Source organism: Schistocerca americana, chromosome 2 (assembly GCF_021461395.2).
Source record: "Schistocerca americana isolate TAMUIC-IGC-003095 chromosome 2, iqSchAmer2.1, whole genome shotgun sequence".
Taxonomy (NCBI): domain Eukaryota; kingdom Metazoa; phylum Arthropoda; class Insecta; order Orthoptera; family Acrididae; genus Schistocerca; species Schistocerca americana.
The window spans coordinates 138,221,324-138,243,485 of NC_060120.1; the positions used below are offsets into that span (position 1 = coordinate 138,221,324).

Consider the following 22,162-nt stretch of genomic DNA (forward strand, 5'->3'; position numbering starts at 1 on the left):
CTACCCATCTAATCTTCAGCATTCTTCTGTAGCACCACATTTCGAAAGCTTCTATTCTCTTCTTGTCCAAACTATTTATCGTCCATGTTTCACTTCCATACATGGCTACACTCCATACGAATACTTTCAGAAATGACTTCCTGACACTTAAATCAATACTGGATGTTAACAAATTTCTCTTCTTCAGAAACCCTTTCCTTGCCATTGCCAGCCTACATTTTATATCCTCTCAACTTCGACCATCATCAGTTATTTTGCTCCCCAAATAGCAAAACTTCTTTACTACTTTAAGTGTCTCATTTCCTAATCTAATTCCCTCAGCATCACCCGACTTAATTAGACTACATTCCATTATCCTTGTTTTGCTTTTGTTGATGTTCATCTTATATCCTCCTTTCAAGACACTGTCCATTCCATTCAACTACTCTTCCTTGTCCTTTGCTGTCTCTGACAGAATTACAATGTCATCGGCGAACCTCAAAGTTTTTATTTCTTCTCCATGAATTTTAATACCTACTCCGAATTTTTCTTTTGTTTCCTTTACTGCTTGCTCAATATACAGATTGAACAACATCGGGGAGAGGCTACAATCCTGTCTTACTCCCTTCCCAACCACTGCTTCCCTTTCACGTCCCTCGACTCTTATAACTGCCATCTAGTTTCTGTACAAATTGTAAATAGCCTTTCGCTCCCTGTATTTTACCCCTGCCACCTTTAGAATTTGAAAGAGAGTATTCCAGTCAACATTGTCAAAAGCTTTCTCTAAGTCTACAAATGCTAGAAACGTAGGTTTGCCTTTCCTTAATCTTTCTTCTAAGATAAGTCGTAAGGTCAGTATTGCCTCACGTGTTCCAGTGTTTCTACGGAATCCAAACCGATCTTCCCCGAGGTTGGCTTCTACTAGTTTTTCCATTCGTCTGTAAAGAATTCATGTTAGTATACTGCTGCTGTGACTTATTAAACTGATAGTTCTGTAATTTTCACATCTGTCAACACCTGCTTTCTTTGGGATTGGAATTATTATATTCTTCTTGAAGTCTGAGGGTATTTCGCATGTTTCATACATCTTGCTCACCAGATGGTGGAGTTTTGTCAGGACTGGCTCTCCCACGGCCGTCAGTAGTTCCAATGGAATATTGTCTACTCCGGGGGCCTTGTTTCGACTCAGGTCTTTCAGTGCTCTGTCAAACTCTTCACGCAGTGTCATATCTCCCATTTCATCTTAATCTACATCCTCTTCCATTTCCATAATATTGTCCTCAAGTACATCGCCCTTGTATAGACCCTCTATATACTCCTTCCACCTTTCTGCTTTCCCTTCTTTGCTTAGAACTGGGTTTCCATCTGAGCTCTTGATATTCATACAAGTCTTTCTCTTATCTCCAAAGGTCTCTTTAATTTTCCTGTAGGCGGTATCTATCTTACCCCTAGTGAGATAGGCCTCTACATCCTTACATTTGTCCTCTAGCCATCCCTGCTTAGCCATTTTGCACTTCCTGTCGATCTCATTTAGTAGGGTGGATACTTCAAAATTCTTAGGTGTTCATGCTGAAGAGAATTTAGCATGGATAAAGGACATTTTGGAACTCCTAAAACAATTTAGTTCAGCCATATATACACTTAAAATCATTGCACATCTTGGGGAGAGACAAATCACTAGCTTCATTCAGTAATGTAATATGGAATAATGTTTTGGGGTCACTCAGCTGCAATAAAGGAAGTCCTCGTTGCTCAAAACCCTGTTGTAAAAGTAATACATGATTGAAACTTCCTGGCAGATTAAAACAGTGTGCCGGACCGAGACTCGAACTCGGGACCTTTGCCTTTCGCGGGCAAGTGCTCTGTGGCTAAGCCATGTCTCTGCAATATCCTTTCTTTCAGGAGTGCGAGTTCTGCAAGGTTCGCAGGAGAGCTTCTATAAAGTTTGGAAGGTAGGAGACGAGGTACTGGCAGAAGTAAAGCTGTGAGGACGGGCGTGAGTCTTGCTTGGGTAGCTCAGTTGATAGAGCACTTGCCCGCGAAAGGCAACGGTCCCGAGTTCGAGTCTCGGTCCGGCACACAGTTTTAATCCGTCAGGAAGTTTCATAACAGCGAACACTCCGCTGCAGATTGAAAATCTCATTCTGTAATACGTGGTTCTTCCCCACAATTATCGTGTAGACATTAGTTTAAAGAGTTTGTTCTTCAGTCTATTGCTTTACGTTCTGCTTATGCCCTCATAAAATTTGTTGTAAATAATCCACTGCAGTTCAAAAGGCACAATGACGTATGTAAGTATTACACCAGAAGGGAAATGACATTCATTTCCCTACATTAATGTAGCCTTCAGCACAAAAAGGTATGCACTATGATGCAACAAAAATTTTTGATAGCTTACCCAGGGATAAAAAATATCTGACACATAGCAAAGTGAAATTGGAAAACAAACTAAAAAAGTTTCTCCTTGACAGCTCCTTGTATTCTGTAGAAAAATTTCTATTACTGTAATGCGTAAAAGGTGGTGGAGAGGAATTCCTCAGATATGAAGATTTAATATATTATATATGTTCAGCATGCAGTCTTATTTAAAAGTTAAGTTGTGGTCCGCACGAAAAATGACTCGTTCAATATTATGATAATTTATGGTGCAAGTGGTGGATCATTGAACTATCTAACCACTGCCCACCAGCAGACTGAGTGCTGGATGATGGGGCTGCCGGCAAATGATGTTCGAAGGAAAGTATATAATCTGTAACAAAATGACATGGCCAAACTTTCGGCAAACATTCCTCCCATGTCGAAGAAGAAAATATATAGACATGGCTCCAGAAACGCTTTATTTCCATGTTGGGCCTCAGTTCCTATCACTGAAACGCACAGGTAGAGAGTGTACCAGAAAATTATGAAACACTTGACTAAATTAAACGCAATGCTCTCCAAATTATTATTGTCTTACAACCACACTAGGGCTGTCGTCAACTGCACGGACACGTTCCTGCTCTGATCAAGGTTTCATTGCCCTTCTAGGTCTCGGCCAGTTGCGAGTAGAAGGCTTAAATGTCTCATGCTCTCTAAGGCGACGATGCATCGCTTCAAACATGCTTCTACAGGGGCATAACCGTTACTGAATTCTCTCCCGGTACAAACACTGAGCGTCACGACCAGTGCTGACTCATAATCAGTACAGCAAATGGGCATCTGTCAACTCAGCATCTAGAATACACTTCCACTGAACTCCACAGGAAAGCAAATTCACGTAGAATTTTAAGCAGTTGTTGCTAAGTGCTTGCACAGCCCATCATAAGCACTAAACAGCTGGTGCTACACGCTTGAGGTTTGTGGAGCAATTTCGTTAGTGCCACATATCAACAAAAGCAATAAAGTTAGTCGCATGTGAGCACAAGCAATTAAGCGAGTCACGTGTCAACGAAAGATTCCTTCACTTGGAACAACAAACACTGGCGGTGAACATATGAACTACAACTTACTTTACATTCTCAACAAATTTAGCCATTGATGTATTTTGAACATTTCATGCATCAAAACGTATCGTGTACTTCTGGTACGTTCTGTTTCTGTGTGTTTCCAATGGATAATATGATTATGATGAGGATTAGAAAATGGGCTCTAACATGGCAACAAATCATTTGCTGCCCAATTTCCACTGAACGCATTTTATTCTTCTGCGTGTGAGAAATGTATCCTGAAAGGTTAGCTATCCCTTTTTGTTACACCCTGTATACAAGGTAAACCAAAGCTCCACCTACAAACTCACATAGGTTGTTCAGTGACACCTGAGTATTTTGACATCAGGGGACCCAGACCCTGCAATGGCTTGTTACATAGTCATTGCATTTCTTTTTTTTTGGTTACTTGCCCCAGTTAGCTCTGCATTGCACTGAAAATAATGCAGACTATAGTAATTAGACAGCATGCTCTGTGTGTCTTTTTCCATTCACTCATGTTACCTGCGTTTGATAACATTAAGGCCCTCTTTCACTCATCGACCTCAACTATGGATTCAGTACTAATCGTTTCTGTCTAGAGTTTTGTTTTCGGGCAGTGTTAGTTGTGCATTAACAGTGGCACACAGCAGTACTATGAATAGGTTTGGTGACGAAGAGTTGGTCGATACGCACCTCATGTACTGGTTCGCTAAATGCAATGGAAGGCACAGCGACGTTATTCCCGCTGTTCCCGCAACGATGGTAACCAAACCACACTCCTTTTGCATCTGACGTTTGTTGCATTTCTCTGTGTTTTGTGTTGTAGATTATACGTTTTAGTTATTGCCTATGACAGGCGTCTTCACTGTTGTGAAGGTATTGTTACAAAAACATGGACGATTGCCGTAACAAACAGAATAAATCATAGTTTCATTATTATCCTGTAATGAGCTGCCGGAGACCATGGGTCCTGTCACTTTGGTGACAAGTGTCATAGGATATAACGATATGCGGATATACAGGCGGCGGCAGTATCGCGCACACAGGGTGTAAAAGGGCAGTGCATCGCTGCTCCAGCTGTCATTTGTATTCAGGTGATTCATGTCGAAGGTTTTCCGACGTGATTAAGGCTTCACGACGGAAATTAGTAGGCTCTGAAGGCGTAATGGGAGTTTGAGCTAGATGCAAGGGACATACCACTTCGGAAATCCTTAAGGAATTCAATATTCTAAGACCCACAGTGTCAAAAGCGTGCCGAGAATGCCAAATTCCAGGCATTGCCTCTCACCATGGACAAAGCAGTTGCCCAGATGAGTACTGATTTCAGTTGGTAAGAGCTGATGGTAGGGTTAGAGTGTGGCGCAGACCCCACAAGGTCATGGACCCAATTTATGAACTAGGCACTATGCGCCGGCCGCTGTGACCGAGCGGTTCTAGGCGCTTCAGTCCGGAACCGCGCTGCTGCTGCGGTCTCAGGTTCGAATCCTGCCTCGGACATGGATGGGTGTGATGTCCTTAGGTTAGTTAGGTTTACGTAGTTCTAAGTCCTGGGGACTGATGACCTCAGATGTTAAGTCCCATAGTGCTTAGAGCCATTTGAACGATTTTAGGCACTATGCAAGTTGGTTGTGGTTCCATCACGGTGTGGCCTGTGTTTATATGGAACTGACTGGGTCCACTGGAAATGTTTCTGTTCGGCTACTTGGAGACCATTTGCAGCCATTCATTGACCACATATTCCAAACTATCGATGGAATTTTTATCCATGACAGTGCTGCATGTCACCGAAACACAATTGATCGCGATTGGTTTGAAGAATATTCTGGAGAATTCTAGAGAGTCATTTGGCTATTCAGATCGCCCGACATGAGTCCTACACAACAGTTATCGGACGTAATAGAGATTTCAGTTCGTGTAAAAAGTCCTCTACCGGCAACAGTTTTGCAGTTATGAACGGCTGTAGATGCAGCATGCCTCAGTATTTCTGCAGGGGACTTTCAATGACTTGTTCAGTCCATGACAATTCGAGTTGTGGCACTACGCCTGGCAGATGAATGTTCAACATGATATTAATAGGTATTCCATGACCTTTTCACCTCTGAGTATAACAAAATTCTTCAGGTTATCCGGAACAACCTCTGGAAGTGTGTACAACAGAAGCAGAGGCGACTTGGGTACCGTTCTAGCGGAGATGATGGCAGCGGGTTGGAAAATCCATTGACGTGAACGACTTTGATGAAGAACAGATGGGTATGGCCCGCACCTGGAAACAAGCATTTAGGGAATGGAATCCTATTGGCTGTTCGTTCAGTATCGCACCTGGAAGGCGGCGCGTGGATCAGCTCCTGAAATGTGACAAAGAGGCCGAACGAAAGGAAGCGAGTAGGAGCAGGTGAGGTAAAGCTTTCGGTACTGCAAGTAAAGTAAAACTGGTTTTACTATAGTACAAACACATGCATCTACATCTACATCTACATACTCCGCAATCCACCATACGGTGCGTGGTGGATATGCAGGCATATTACATAACGTAGGTGTGCAGCCAACGTCCAGATAAGAACGTCTCAATTGCACGATAAGCTAAAGCGATGGTTCTCGGCCGTCCGGTCTTCATGAACTGGGCGAAAGTGGAGCGGCGCTCGTAGAGCTGTACAGCGTCGGCTACAGGGCACTGTGGTCGGCGATGACCTTCCGCTCTCGTGGTGCCAATCTACGCTGTGGCATCGGAACTACCGATATCACAGTTCGCATGCTATTGACGTGAGCATCAACGGAACGAGATTGGACGATGGTGAAACAATGAGTAGGCGACAAGGTTTTGGGCCCTTACGTCTCGTGGAGTTTCGAAGATCGTCACCGCTGAAAAACAGGATAGGCGGCGGTCTGTGGTAGATCTGACAACAGAATGCTGGTGCAGGAGCAATGCTCAAGCACACAGTTCAGCTCAAATTAGTGAACATGGGGATCAGCAATAGACGACCTCTTCGTTTTCTCTAGTTGATTCAATGACATTGTCAAGTGAGACTGCCGTGAGCACCGGACAATTGAGACTAGATCGTTGATGAATGGAAACGTCAGATAAATTATATGTTAACGATCATAAATAGGGACGAAACGTATACTGGCGACGGACGCAGGGTGGTGTGGTTAGTATTTTGTTAATACAAACAATCGCCTGTACCTGTGGTCGTAATCGAGGCCCAACGATGGTTCTAGACTGCATGCACCTCGACCTCCTCCCCGGTGGCAGTGACATGTTTCAAGAAGATAACTGACCGTGTCGCTAACAATAACCGTTCTACAGTCATTTGTGGAGCATGATGGTGAACATTCGTTGACGTCTTGCACACAAAATTTCCCTAATCTAATCGCTATGGAACTCTTCTCCAACGTTATTTGACGGCAGCTCCACGTCCACAAATACACTTGGCCATAACATACGAGAACTGGGTGGCCTCTTTCTGTAGACATTTTGTGTCACATACATTTGGAAACCTATCACGGTTTCTTCGAATTTATACCACTCAGAGTCGCTGCTGTAAAGCACCCCAAAGGTAGACCAAGACGCAATCAAGCAGGTACTCACAATGGCGTGGCTTATCAGTGTATGTTTTTGATGTAATTGTCTTCATTCCAAAGACTGGTTGAGTGCGGTTCTCCAAACCAATCTGTAATTGCAAGTGCCTCCACCTTTATACTACTACTCCAAACTACATCCACTTCAATATGTTCATTGTAGCCAAGTCTTGGTATGTCTGTGCAGTTTTACTACCAACATTCCGTCCATTACTAAATGTACGGCTATTATTTGATGTCTTTGGATGTTTATTATCAACTACTCCCTTATTTTCGTCAAATTGTGACATAAAATTTATTTCTTCAGTACCTCTTTATTGGTTACTTGTTCTACCAATCTACAAAATCTTTCTGTTGCGCCATATTTCAAAAGGACCCATCCTTTTCTTGACTGATTCTGTCGATGTTTTTATTCCTGTACAACACTACATTCCATTAATATACAGTAAGAAAACAGTTCCTAGCACTTAAATTTATGTCTGATGTTCTTCTTCTTCTTCTCATTCATCACAGGCCCTGTAGACCACGCGCTGCGTCAACGATCTGCTTCCATCGCCTTCTATCTCTCGAGGTCTCTCTCCACCCTGCGGAAATTCCAAATGCTGCGACGTCCTTCTCTATATCATCTTTCCACCTTGTACGAGGTCTGCCCAATGGTCTTCTTGCCTGGAGAGTTCATTCAAATGCTTACTTGGTGATTCTGTTGTTTTCCATTCTAGCCACATGTCCAGCCCAAAGTAGTCTCCTACTTTTTCATTTCTGGATGATAGTACTTTACTTCATTAACTGATAAATTTCATTGTTCTTTCGAATTTTCCGTACGTCATTCTCCAACACAGGTCCCCAGATTTCTCTCTTTACTTTTCTTTCGAAAACGTTCAGTTTTTCTCTTCCATTCTATTTAAGCATCCAGCTTTCTGAACAGTACAGTACTATGGGGCAGATGCTAGTGTTGTATATCGTCATCTTTATGGTGATTGACAAAGCTTTACTTCTGTGTGGGCTGCTTAGTGAGTACAAACATCTTGACCCTAATACTATTCTTTCGTTTATATCGATTGTTATGATATTTTTACTCTTGAAACATGATCCAAGATATTTAATCTGAAGAACTTTTTTGAATTGATAATGTTGGTCGGATTCAAAGTAGGGATTGGGTTTATGACTCTACCTAATTCCATATATTCTGTTTTCTCTTGGATAATCAAAAGCCCCAATTTTCTGGCAGTGTGCCTGAGAGATCTGTACGTGTCTTTCAGTTCTTCTTCAGTTTCACTCAGCGACACTATATCATCTGCATAAGCCAGGAGTTTTACTTCACTGTGTTCGAATCGGAGACCATTGTATAGACTACTTTCCCAAACCACTTTCTCTAATGCAAGGTCGAAGAGGACACATGAAAGAGCGTCTCCTTCTCGTATGCCTGTTTTAATTTGGAAGGTGGGGGATATGGATCCTCTGATATATTCTATATTTTAATAACATTTGTTTTGAAAATTGAAGCCAGAATGTCATACACTTCATATTTAGGCCATCGTGAGTTAATTTACTGTAAAAGTAAGCTACTACATTCAAGTCTGTTTTATTTTGTTGACGACCATCTTATAACCTCTTTTCGAGACACTGTCAATTCCGTTTGACTGCTCTCGCAACTCCTTGGCCGTCTCTGACAGAATTACAATGTCATTATCAAATTGCAGAATAACGGCAGAATAAAATTTGGAAAAATATTTAGTTGTTACCAATATTCATGAAGTGCAGTTAAGAATGGTTTGCTCGGGAAAGACACGTTACAACTGTGATGGCGCTTTGCAGTAACAAGTTTACAGATATCACAAAATTAAGTATCATTTGCTTAGCTCTCATCACCTTCAGTATCTTATTTCTGCAATTGTGATTTTGATGATCTCGGATGTATCAGGCCCTCGTGGCTATTGTACATTGTCATTGTTTGAAAATAATGACCGTGAAAATAAAGTTCTGGACTTTTATGCCTAAAACGGCATAAAGTATTAAATCAGACTTTGTAGAAAATTAAAACAAAAGTTCGACTTTATACGTATGTAATGGTAAAATAAACCGACCCGAAAAGCTATCGGCTGTTTTGCCTCCAAGTAATGCGTGCATAATCCTGATACATAGATCTGAAACATTAAAACTATTAAACCAGACCGAAATATGTGGTTCCAAAAGACTCTACAAATTACTGCAGACACATTTGTAAGAAGTTAACTCGTTATTCAGGAATATTTACAAGGTACACACAGCAAATACACAAGAAGTAGTGAACATCAGATAAAAAAGACAACGCTCCCTTTCCTTTGTTTTAAATAATGAGTAAGATTTAGATATAATCATTGGTGGTTATTGGTATACACAGTCTGTGAATTACATTCATATTTCGCTCTACTCCGATTAACATTAACTTATCTTCCATGTCTAACTCACGTATAGAATGATAATCACAACATAGTGAACAAATGAAATTTCGTAAATCTTTTATGACAGTCGTTTCTTTCTCATCTTTAATTTTATTTCCTAGTTGCTCCTTGGCCTCCTTTACTGCTCGCTAAATGTACATTTGAAGGACATCGCAGATAAGTTGCTTCCCGTTCGTGTCCTTCGACTCCTATAACTGCAGTTCCAATTCTCCACAAGTTTCGATTAAGCTTTCGCTGCTGCTCTCAGAATTTCCAAGAGTATATTGCTGTCAACACTACCAATATTTTTTTTTTTCTAATTTGACAATAGCTGTAAAGGTAGAGTTACCTTCCTTGAATTTACCTGCGAGGTCGTCGCCTGAGAATTGCCTCACGTGTTGGTATGTTCCTCCATGACCCTAACTGAACTTTCCTGAGGTCGGTTACTAAAATTTTTTCCAGTCTCCTGTAATTTTATATTGGCCATACTTCGCGTCTCTACAGCTGTGATACGACTACATGTGTGACTGAAAACATTAAGGACTAAACATTTTTAAAAGGGAATTATCACATACAGTACTACTTTGTGATTCAGTACTCAACTTCTCGCTCAAAATAATAACAGTGCTAATAAAGAATAAAGACATACTGTGATTCTTGCAGTTTCGTCAGCGAACTCGTTTAGAGGGAATCTATGTTTGTCTGTGAGTAGCTCTTATTTAACTTCGAATTCGACAAATCTCTTGATAAGAGGCATAAATTTATGTTTAAGGATATTGTTATTTTTTAAATTATTTCCTCTCTAACTTATGTGTCTTTGATTTCGCTGCACGTCGTCGAGTAGAATATATTACTCTTACTTACCCTAAGAAGGCAGCTACAGAAAATTCTTGATGACGGATGAAGGATTTATTTTTTCCAGAAGTATTTCAGTGAACATTAATTATACTCGCGTGCATGTCAGTAAGTTATTGGTAAAAAATTGATCTTATTTACAATTTTAATATGTAATCGTCGTATGGAATATTTTCTATTGTAGTTTAATATCTCAATTATTCTTTCACCTATAAAAACTGTCTTTTTAAATCCCATGTATTGTCAACATTCCATAACTATTCATGGATAATTTTCTTTCTGTGTGGATGGCGAGTTTCAATAGAGCATAGTGACTACAAAAGTTCGTGAACTCAATACTTGTCCTAAGGGACAATGACATTTAGCTGGTATAGTAATCTGCCATTGGATGAAAGATCCACTCCCGTATGAAACCACGGCTTGAGTCCATACTAACACCTACATTCTTTCTCCCAGAAATTGAAGTCTAACAGTGTATTTTGTAAATCCTACAGAGAGTTATGTAAGCAGCAGATTAGCGCTATGTAACTGAACCTGTTATACGGCTGGGACCTGTGTTTGGGAGTGGGAGCAACGGGGAGGGTGAAGAGTCTCATGCCAAAGAGCCACGACCGCCTTTGCAGAAGACCCGTATGCATGTTCGAATCTCATTGCAATGCACAAATTGAGTCTACGTGATTCATAACGACTTATATCAGCACAGAGAGCTACACTCCAATTTAGTAGGAACGATGTTTGAGTTGTTGCAGTAAAAGATAGGAAATGGTGCGTATAGGCCTCAACGTACTTGTATGACGCTATTAGGATTTTTTTTGTTCCTTGATAATGTTCAGAGTGGTCGTACGTGGCTCGCCACGACATCCTCTCTTGTGACGACCTCTTCGTCTCATATTCTTATCTCTGTCTTTCCCCTATAGTTTTTACTTCTTGCTGCTCTACGTAGTACTTTGTGAATTATTCGCTGATCTCTTAAGGGACTCCGGAACGCCCTATACTTGCAATGTTAAAATAACGCTTATAAATTACATCTTTCCTCACAAAGTATTTGAGGTAGGAAGTTTAACTTTTTACAGATTATTTATTGGAATATGGGCTACAACTTAACACAGGGATTTTACAAAATTTTAGTTCAGTTATTAAAGATGAATTTTTTTCAATTGTAATGAAAATTCACAACATTTTTTGCAATTTTTTATTTTATATTCAAAAATATACAGTTTTTTTGGAAAAAGGCTGTGTTAAATTATGCAGAAGGTACTGTGTAACATTTACTGAAAGTTTGAAACAAATATGTTTGGAAGATCCTTAGAAAACATGTAATTAGTATGAGAAAATAAAAGTTTTGGGAATCGAGCGACAAAGATTGGATTAACTTTTTAGTGCATTCCAGGTCCATAGGATGGATTATCTTCATCCTCTGCAAACTCCTCCTCCAGCTTCCTCTTGTTCCTCCTCCTGTTTACTCTTGTTTGTATTTATAGACTCTTTACAGCCCTGTCTGCAGCCCGAAGGCGTTCCTTGTCTAAAGCAAGCATCGCTCGTTGTTGTGTTCGTAGATTTTGCTACCATTTTCTTCAGTTGCAGTTATTGCAACACTGTTCCAAAAGGTGGTCATGTATGAATACTTATCACATTTCAGTTGTATTTCACTAGCAAGTCCTACGTGCTTTATTATGGAGAGTTCCAGACCAACTTCACTACAATGAATACATCTTACACAGTTTGAAAAAATTCCTTTGAGAACCGACATATCAAATATTTCATTCACATCCGATTCGCCCATAAAACATTCATAGTTTTCACTCATTGAACCAAGCTTCTTCTGTGAAGTATTTTCTTTCCCACTTTGACTGCTATGGGCAGGTGTACTTGAGAGGTTAGGTTCACTCACTTGGTTATCGTCTTTATCGTTTACAGTAATAACACATACCTTTGGCTTTCCAACATTTCTCCTTTTCTTAAAAGCCTTCAGAGGATTTCTAATAACTTTACTTTTACTCATTATTATACTTCAACAAAACAGAGACTCAAGAAACAGAATTAATTACGAATATTTTCGAGATAACGACAGAGTAAATAAACATGAAACAATCGACAATCACACCAGCGATATATATTGAACCATCACAGGTTAGCCACAACACATACTTTATCTCACATCACTAAAATGTACCTGATGAACACGGACGTTAATAATAACACCATTTGACAGCAGTTTAACAGCGCCACAGTGGGTCACGCCAATGTAGAACACATTTCAAAAAAAAATTTAAAAATAGTTGTAGTCTTCGGAATTGAATAAATTATGTATCTATTAAAAGGTAATAGTCTGCAGATTCAGAAAACGCAAAAAAGTAAAAATTGAACTTTTCATGATTTTGAGCATTTCCGGAGCCCCTTAATGCATTTTCTATCATTCTGTCTTTTCTTCCAGTGTTTTCCATCTACTCCTTTTCTCATCATTTATGCGAAGACTCTCCCAATTTTAAATCTTATTAGCCTACTTAATTTGCAACATCTGTAACGAAACATCTCCAATGTGTGTTATATTCTTTTGCTGTTTTCTCAGATGCCATGATGTATTTACGAGCTGCAAGCTTTCATTTTCAGAAATTTGTTTCTGGAATTGAAGTAAATTTTTTATTGTGATACCACAGTCCAACATAATAGTCGCGACCATCCTTTTCGGTTTTGTTACCCATTGCGACAGCAGCGCGCCAAGCGGCCAGCATGCTACACATCTGGATACAATATAGGATGAGAGTGAATAGTATGGTTTATACTGGCCCGCCCGGTTGGCCGTGCGGTCTAACGCACGGCTTTCTGGGCGGGTAAGAGCGCCTGGTCCCCGGCACAATTTGTGTCGAGGTCCGGTGAACTGGCCAGTCGTGGATGGTTTTTAGACGGTTTCAATCTGCTCGGCGAATGCGGGCTGGTTCCTTTTATTCCGCCTCAGTAAACATAGGGGTTACACTCGTCTGGTTTGAGACGTTCCCTGGGTTCGATGTGGGGCGGCGGAGGGTCGAAATGGACTGCGGTAGTTGTCGTGGGGTTGTGGACCACTGCGGCTGCGGCGGGGACGGAGCCTCTCTGTCGTTTCTAGGTTCCCGGTTAACATACTATACAATACATACAATGGTTTATACTGATTTGTGACATAGTTTTTACGATAGGGAGCGTACATAGTGGCATAAAAGCCGCTAATAACTAAAAAATATACCACAATTTTCTTTCTTTAGTTTCCTGAGGACCCTGGTAGGTATGAAACGGTACATTACAGAATGGTTTATTTACGATTTTCTTGTAACGCACAGAGAAGAATGTCGATTTCTTTCGAGAACAAAAAATAGCCATCATATTGCGGAACCCCGGTCCTTTTGCAGAAGGAAGTCGCACATCTACCCAGAAACGAGAAGTTTTGTTCGCTACACGTACAGCCAAATCAGTAAATGTACAACGTAGGAAACTTGTGTGGAATGCATACCTACATTATTTAACGTACCAAATAAACCACATACCTATAGCTAATGGGAAAACCACATAGACGTGGTATTAAAACACCAAAAGGAATAAAACTCCCTCCCAATACAGATGAAATTGTTGCTACATCTGAGGCACAAACGGTAAGAATCTTCCACACATTCCCTTTCGACGCAAAAGTAATCAAATTTACCAAAATATTCTTGCATTAGAAAGGCGTGTGAAGCGTAAGAATGGGCGAATCATTAGACTCCAGACACAGTTTTTATGTGTCAAGTAAGGTGCTCAGTGGCCGTGCGGTTCTAGGCGCTTCAGTCCGGAACCGCGCGACCGCTACGGTCGCAGGTTCGAATCCTACCTCGGGCATGGATGTGTGTGATGTCCTTAGGTTAGTTATGTTGAAGTAGTTTTATGTTCTAGGGGACTGATGACCGCAGATGTTAAGTCCCATAGTGCCTATCACAGTAAGAACAGATAACAATAAAGATATATGCTTCTGATGCATGAAATATGAGTTTTCCCTTGCTTTCAGCGGCATAATTTAAAATTATGCACATATTCGAAAGTGTTTCTTCAGGAAATAATTGTAGCTTATGTCACTGAATCAGCGAGATTCGGATGTTTTTACATTATTTCGCAATAACTCATATCTCTTGGTAATTTTCTAATGCGTGGAACACAAAATATAATAATTACTTCGTTAAATAAGTAGAAAAATAAATGAAAACTAAATCATCCTTACGACGCTGCTTTCTAACCGCTTGGAGTTCTAGTGGTGGTATTATTAACTGAATTAGGAGTACTCTCTTTGCTTGTGCTAGTCTACTTTTATATAGTTTTTGCACCGCTTGTCGTGCGTTACTTTTCTTTGTAGGTAGTGATCGCCATTGCTTTCTTTTTTAATTTATTGCTAATCCAATTTTAGAGACTCCTTGTTACTCTCGTCTTTTCTGGTTTACTCTCAGCTCATATCTTTCACTCGGCAGGCTGTTCATTACTACATATCTTCCTGACTTCTGCTGAGAGTTCGAGTTTTACCAGAGACTTTCATCACTGATATGCTTAACATCGAATATTTCAACTTAGGGTAATGCTTCGTACGGATCTGATGGGTGTTCATGCAGCACTGTGTTCGAAAGACCGTCCGTCAACGTTCATGCAGATCCTTGTGTGACGCGTCAGAAAGTCCAAGCCATTGTCGTTCTCTGATAGAGACCTGGCAGACCTAGGATTCAAGAGGGTGATGACTGGGTGTTGTGTGATGTCCTTAGGTTAGTTAGGTTTAAGTAGTTCTAAGTTCTAGGGGACTAATGACCATAGATGTTAAGTCCCATAGTGCTCAGAGCCATTTGGACCATTTGATTCAAGAGGATTCGCTGCTGCATGCAACGTACCAGGGATGCAATATTTTAAGATATTTTAAACTTTTTAATCCCAGTGCTGATAAATGGAAGCAAGGCAAAAGAAAAATCAACACATTTTATATGATTTGCCGACCTGGAAAAAGTGTTTGACAATGTCAAATGCTACAAGATATTCGAAATCCTCAGAAAAATACGGGCAAGCTATAGGGAAAGACTAAGGTATACAATATGTACAAGAGCCAAGATGGAAGAATAAGCGTGGAGGACCAAGAACGAAGTGCTCGAATTGAAAGGGCGCAAGCAGACAAGGATGTAATACTTCGCCCTTACTGTCCAATATATACACACCGAAGAAGCAAAGATGGGAATAAGAGAAAGGTTCAAGAGTGGAATTACAGGAATTAAAATTCGACGTGAAAGGTTGTCAATGATAAGACTCGCTAATGACATAGCTATCCTCATTCAAAGCTAAGAAGAATTACGGGATCTGCTTAACGGAATGAATAGTCTAATGAGTACAGAAAATGGATTGAGAATGAATCTAAGAAAGGCCAAAGTACTGAGAATTAGCGCAAGTAAGAGCAGCGAGGAACTTAGCGTCAGGACTAGTGATCAAGAAGTAGATGAAGTTAAGGAATTATGCTACTTATGCTGCAAAATAACCCATTACAGACGGAGTGAGAACATAAAAAGCAGACAAGACTGACCAAGATAAGTTTACAAGTATCGAACGTAGGCCTTAATTTGAGGAAGAAATTTCTGAGAATATACTTTTGGAGCGCAATAAAACATGGAGTGTGGGAAAACCGGAACAGAAGAGAATCGAAGCATTTGAGACGTGGTGCTGCAGAAGAATGTTGGAAATCTGGTGGACTGATACGGTAAGCAATGAGGATTTTTTCCAGAGAATCGATGAGAAGTCGAATATATGGAAAACACTATCTAGACGAAAGGACATCTTTTATTTTCAATGACCGGTTTCAGGCAAGCTGCCCATCTTCAGGTCATATATTGCAGTTACAGAGTAACTTGTCAGTACAGAGTTCTGTACTGACAAGTTACTCTCTAACTGCAATATATGATCTAAAGATGGGCAGCTAGCCTGAAACCGGTCATTGAAAATAAAAAATAGCGATCAAAGACTGAAATGCCATATTTTTATTTCAAGAACTATCGCGGGAATCCCATTACGACAATCATGTCTAGTTTTGAAAGGACATCTGTTTAGATATCATGGAATAACTTCCATAATACTAGAGGGAGCTGTAGAAGGCAAAAACTATAGAAAAAGAGAGAGATCGGAATACGTCCAGCAAATAATTGATGACGCAGGCTGCAAGTACTACTCTAAGAAGGAGAGGTCGACACAGGATTGGAATTTATGACACACTGCATCAAACTAGTCAGAAGTTTGATGACCCCACCCCCACACAAAAAAAAAAAAAAAACGAAAGGGTGTCGACTACGCATCCTTTGCGGACTCACATTTCAATATTTACCTGACAATAGGACACATGTCCGGAGACTTGGTTGTGCTATCGTTCTTAGAAATAAATATTTTTTACAATCAGAGCGGATTTTATGATTAATGTAAATATTTTTGTTCTTGAGTGTAAAGACAGAGCCGCAATTTCAGGTGATACGCAGGGTGGCGGGCGGTACTCAACACTAGAGGACTGCTTCTTCCGTTCTTTGGGCCTGCTGGTGCTGCAGACACCCGACTTGGAGCGGCGCCACACACGTGTCGTGGGCCCCACGCGCCACGTGCTGTCCTGGCTGCTGATCGCCTACCTGCTCGTCACCGCCAGCTACGGCAGCGGACTCTCCTCCGTGCTCACCATACCCAGGTATAAACGTGCATTGTGTCATGCCGCTCTGTGTTGCAGTATGGAGCACAGGCTATGCATCTTCGATAGGTATTCATCAGTAACAATTAGGAAAAGGTCGTCTGATTTGTAAGTGCAAATATTCCTCTTGGCATAATGTACAACAGCTCTGAAACTTCCTGGCAGATTAAAAGTGTGTTTTGGACTGTGGCTCGAACCTGAGGACTTGCCCATTTGCGGGCAAGTTCGACTCACGACCCACAGCTACAATTGTACTTCCGTAAGTATCTCAGGGTATGAGAATGGGTCGTGATTTGTGGTAGGATGCTCAGTCGAAGAGCGATAGCCCGCAAGAGGCAAGGGTCCCAGGTTTGATCCCTCACCCGGCACACGGTTTTAATCCGCAAGGAAGTTTCAAACCAGAGCACACAGTGCTTCAGAGGGAAGTCGAGAAATTCAGGATGACTTCTATGCTACAGCACGGTTTCGAGTAACATAGATTCAAATGGTTCAAATGGCTCTTAGCACTATGGGACTCAACTGCTGAGGTCATTAGTCCCCTAGAACTTAGAACTAGTTAAACCCAACTAACCTAAGGACATCATAAACATCCATGCCCGAGGCAGGATTCGAACCTGCGACCGTAGCGGTCTTGCGGTTCCAGACTGCAGCGCCTTTAACCGCACGGCCACTTCAGCCGGCAGTAACATAGAGTGAAGAGTGGAAGTGACTGCGTGTTGTAGAGGTACGTACGTGTCTTATCAAGAAACACAATTTATGATCAGCAGTCTCGCCATGACAGATCCAAAGAAATGACAAAATATTCTATTCAAAATGTGCACGGTAAAGACAAAACCTCAACAGACAGTGTTCAAATAATACAACGACGAATATTGGAAATTCTAAAAAAAAAAAAAAAAAAAATAAAATAAAATAAAATAAAATCCGTATGCCTAAGATGCAGAAACAACGTACAAGACTTCTAAGTGAATGCAGAATAATTAGAACAGATATTATGAGTAGTGGAGGCCACTGATTGAGATATATGTAAGAGTTATTAAAATTCGCAATGAATAAAAAAGCCTTATTAGTGGAAGGTCAAAACTAAAAATACCAAAATTAAGCAGAATTAATCTAGGCTTGACCAAGCCAATGAATATGATACGTGTAACGTAATTAAAACTCACTCTAATAAAACATTTCCTTACAAGTAATAGCTCAGTCGTAATCTATATTAATAATGGTCTAACTCAGTTCATGGTGCATTGTCTCAGTTGCAGGTTGCCCCTCTAATGGCTTCTAGCTCTACCAAACACATTTGATTATCAATATTTCATATAGTTATTGCCCTAATTTAAATACTTAAAAATCCTTTATAATCTGCTTATTAAGAAGTGAAATCCTATGTTAAACGTTTATTACAGTACAGCAAGTATTACAATTAGAAACTGTCTATATGTCGTGCAACACAGTAACACATAGTGTGAAGATTACCCAGACTACGTTCGTCCTTTTGTATCCTGCCTGGATAGGCGGTGCGTGGGTCTGCTCCTGTGAACTGCTTCTGTAACATAGGCCGAGAGTGAAGGTAGCGAGTAGGAGCAGGAGAGGTGAAGCACTTCACTGAACTGAACGTAACTAACACCAAGTCTCAATAGCAAGCTTGCCCACTCGGTAGTAGAAGCGATGTTTCCAGGCTGCCTGCTCGCGACGAAAAGGCTGAAATCAAGACGGCACACCCTGAGCTCCACAGTGTCGGCCAGAGGGCGCTGTCGTCGGCGTAGTTAGTCTTCTCTCGTAGTGCCAACTTACGAGAGCGTGCACCTACGTTGTGGCATCGTAACAATCCACGCCACACATCCAATATATGAGAACGAGAGCACAGCGCCTTCGAACTGACTTTACACATAACTTCAAACCTTTTCGAAACTTTGTCTCACTAACACCTGCCACTAAATGATAAAAGCGAAAAAGTTTTTCATTATAATACATTTGAGGTTTTCAACCAGCAATACTTCACCTTCATGCATGACGTTTTAATTTATTACCTCTTTACTATTAACTCTACTGGAAATGTACTCTACTGGCCATTAAAATTGCTACACCACGAAGATGACGTGCTACAGACGCGAAATTAAACCGACAATACGAAGATGCTGTGATATGCAAATGAGTAGCTTTTCAGAGCATTCACACAAGGTTGGCGCCGGTGGCGACACCTACAACGTGCTGACATGAGGAAAGTTTCCATCCAATTTCTCATACACAAACAGCATTTGACCGCCGTTTCCTGGTCAAACGTTGTTGTGATGCCTCGTGTAAGTAGGAGAAATGCGTACCATCACGTTTCCGCCTTTGATAAAGGTCGGATTGTAGCCTATCGCGATTGCGGTTTATCGTATCGCGACATTGCTGCTCACTTAGGTCGAGATCCAATGACTGTTGGCAGAATATGGAATCGGTGGGTTCAGGAGGATAATCCGGAACGCCGTGCTGGATCCCAACGGCCTCGTATCACTAGCAGTCGAGATGACAGGCATCTTATCCGCATGGCTGTAATGGATCGTGCAGCCTCGTCTCGATCCCTGAGTCAACAGACGGGGACGTTTGCAAGGCAACAACCATCTGCACGAACAGTTCGACGACGTTTGCAGCAGCATGGACTATCAGCTCGGAGACCATGGCTGCGGTTACCCTTGACGCTGCATCATAGACAGAAGCTTCTGCGACGGTGTACTCAACGACGAACCTGGATGCACGAATGGCAAAACGTAATTTTTTCAGATGAATCCATGTTCTATTTACAGCATCACGATGGTTGCATCCATTTTTGGCAACATCGCGGTGAACGCAATTTGGAAGCGTGTACTCGTCATCGCCATACTGGCGTGATGGTATGGTGTGCCACTGGTTACACGTCTCGGTCACTCTTGTTCGCATTGACGGAACTCTGAGCAGTAGACGTTACATTTCATATGTGTTACGACCCGTGGCTCTACCCTTCATTCGATCCCTGCAAGACCCTACATTTCAGCAGGATAATGCAGGAACGCATGTTGGAGGTCCTATATGGGCCATTCTAGATACAGAAAATGTTCGACTGCAGCCCTGGCCAGCACATTCTCCAGATCTCTCACCAATTGAAAACGTCTGGTCAATGGTGGCCGAGCAACTGGCTCGTCACAATACGCCAGTCACTACTCTTGATGAACTGTGGTATCGTGTTGATGCTGCATGGTCAGCTGTACCTGTACACTCCATCCAAGCTCTGTTTGATGGTTCAAATGGCTCTGAGCACTATGGGACTTAACATCTATCGTCATCAGTCCCCTAGAACTTAGAACTACTTAAACCTAACTAACCTAAGGACATCACGCAACACCCAGCCATCACGAGGCAGCGAAAATCCCTGACCCCGCCGGGAATCGAACCCGGGAACCCGGGCATGGGAAGCGAGAACGCTGCCGCACGACCAAGAGATGCGGGCAAGCTCTGTTTGACTCAATACCGAGGCATATCAAGGCCGTTATTACGGCCAGAGGTGGTTGTTCTGGCTACTGATTTCTCGTGATCTATGCACCCATATTGCATGAAAATCTAATCACATGTCAGTTCTAGTATAATATATTTGTCCAATGAATACCTGTTTGTGATCTGCATTTCTTCTTGGTGTAGCAATTTTAATGGCCAGTAGTGTATTTTTCAGGCACTATCCACAAAAACTACTGAATGTACCTAGAAAATGTATCAGTGTAAGCCACGTAGTTTAGGAGATACGTTGTCATAAAGATTCATATGCTATTGCTTAACACCACAAGTTACCCTGACAAATTGTCACAACAGTGTTGAGTAATGAGAGTACTTAGCAACTCTCCACAAACTGTTAACATAATTTCAAGCATTCATAAACTTTATTTGGGTTTCACTCCCAATGTCAAGTAAACGGAAACAAAAATCGCAAATCACAAAATAATTTACGAACAACTTGTCCTTCTTTGTACAGTACGCGCTTGCCGTCTGAGGAGTTTTGATACAGCTGCTTCTCTTTCCTTCAAACCCTTTAACATTGCTACAGGTGGCCTCTGTTTCTCCCACTGTCAAGCTTGCCTCTACGACCTTGCATTTCTTGACTAACGATACCTACTTTGCTATTCCGCACGTTGGTCAGTCTCATTTTATGGACGTCTGTGTTCCATTTCACTATCCTCATTTGCTGCATTCTTACATATTCTATCCTTTTTTGAATTACATTTAACATTTCTTGTGACATCCCAGGATTTTTATTGGACCTTGTCTTTTTACCATTTTGATCGTCTTGTGTCTACAAAGCTACAGTCGTCTTTTATTGTTTTCGCAGTTTCAGTCAATCTTTACCCAATGCTCTCTATGAAACTCTTAAATAGTTATTTTTCCTGTTTTACCGGGATTTTTACTTCGACTAATTGAGAAACCCAACGTTGCCTAGGTATGTGTTTATTCCAGTCTCTTATTAGTCCATCTCCTCTTCCCTTCCCTCCCTGGCCACCTCCTCCACTCCTACTCTCTCCCCACCCCGCTCTGCCACTCTCTCTGTCCACATACTGTCCTCCATATGTCATTCCATCTCCTCCTCCCCCTCTGTACCTCAGTCTCCCTCTCTCTCACATATTATTTGTCCATCTCCTTGTACTGCCTTCTCTTTACACGTTATCACATTCACCCAGAATATGAGGCTGGTGATTTATACCCCTACGCTTTTCCTTTCCAGACTGTAACTATTTTGTGTTCCAAATTTTATCGTAATCGTTCCAGGAATTTAGGATGAACTTTTTGGACGTGGATTTGGCCGCATAGGCACATGTGAAATATATTTCAAACAAACTTAACATGCAATGTAGTGACTTAGGTCATGATATACCTCCCCATATCGTGACGGATCTCCTTTTGACGGGCGTAGAGGAGCAGCTTGTTGACTCCATAACGCTCCAGGATGCTGGAAGTCCCTTGCAGAAATTTTGAACGCATGCCGCCTCTGTGATGATGAGATCCCATACTCCGAGGAGCGTAGGGGACGATGCGGGAGACCCGCACTGCCGACTAGTCCATAATTACAAAAGGGTTGCCGGTGCAGGATTTTTTACACGAACTGATTACTCGTTTGTGTACTATAAACTTTTGATTCGGTTCGGGCCATCTGTGTCGCTAAATAATTTGCTCGAATTGTGCAGAATATTCTT

The 22,162-nt window shown here is 41.4% G+C and overlaps 1 protein-coding gene across 1 annotated transcript in view; it reads left to right on the forward strand.

The window, feature by feature from the left end:
* The window catches only part of LOC124593833 (glutamate receptor 1-like), a 115,674-nt gene that overhangs the window by 61,875 nt on the left and 31,637 nt on the right, over positions 1-22,162 (forward strand). Inside the window, exon 4 of the mRNA XM_047132181.1 lies at positions 16,757-16,967. Coding sequence (XP_046988137.1) covers positions 16,757-16,967 — 211 coding nt within the window. The remainder of the gene's footprint in view (positions 1-16,756; positions 16,968-22,162) is intronic.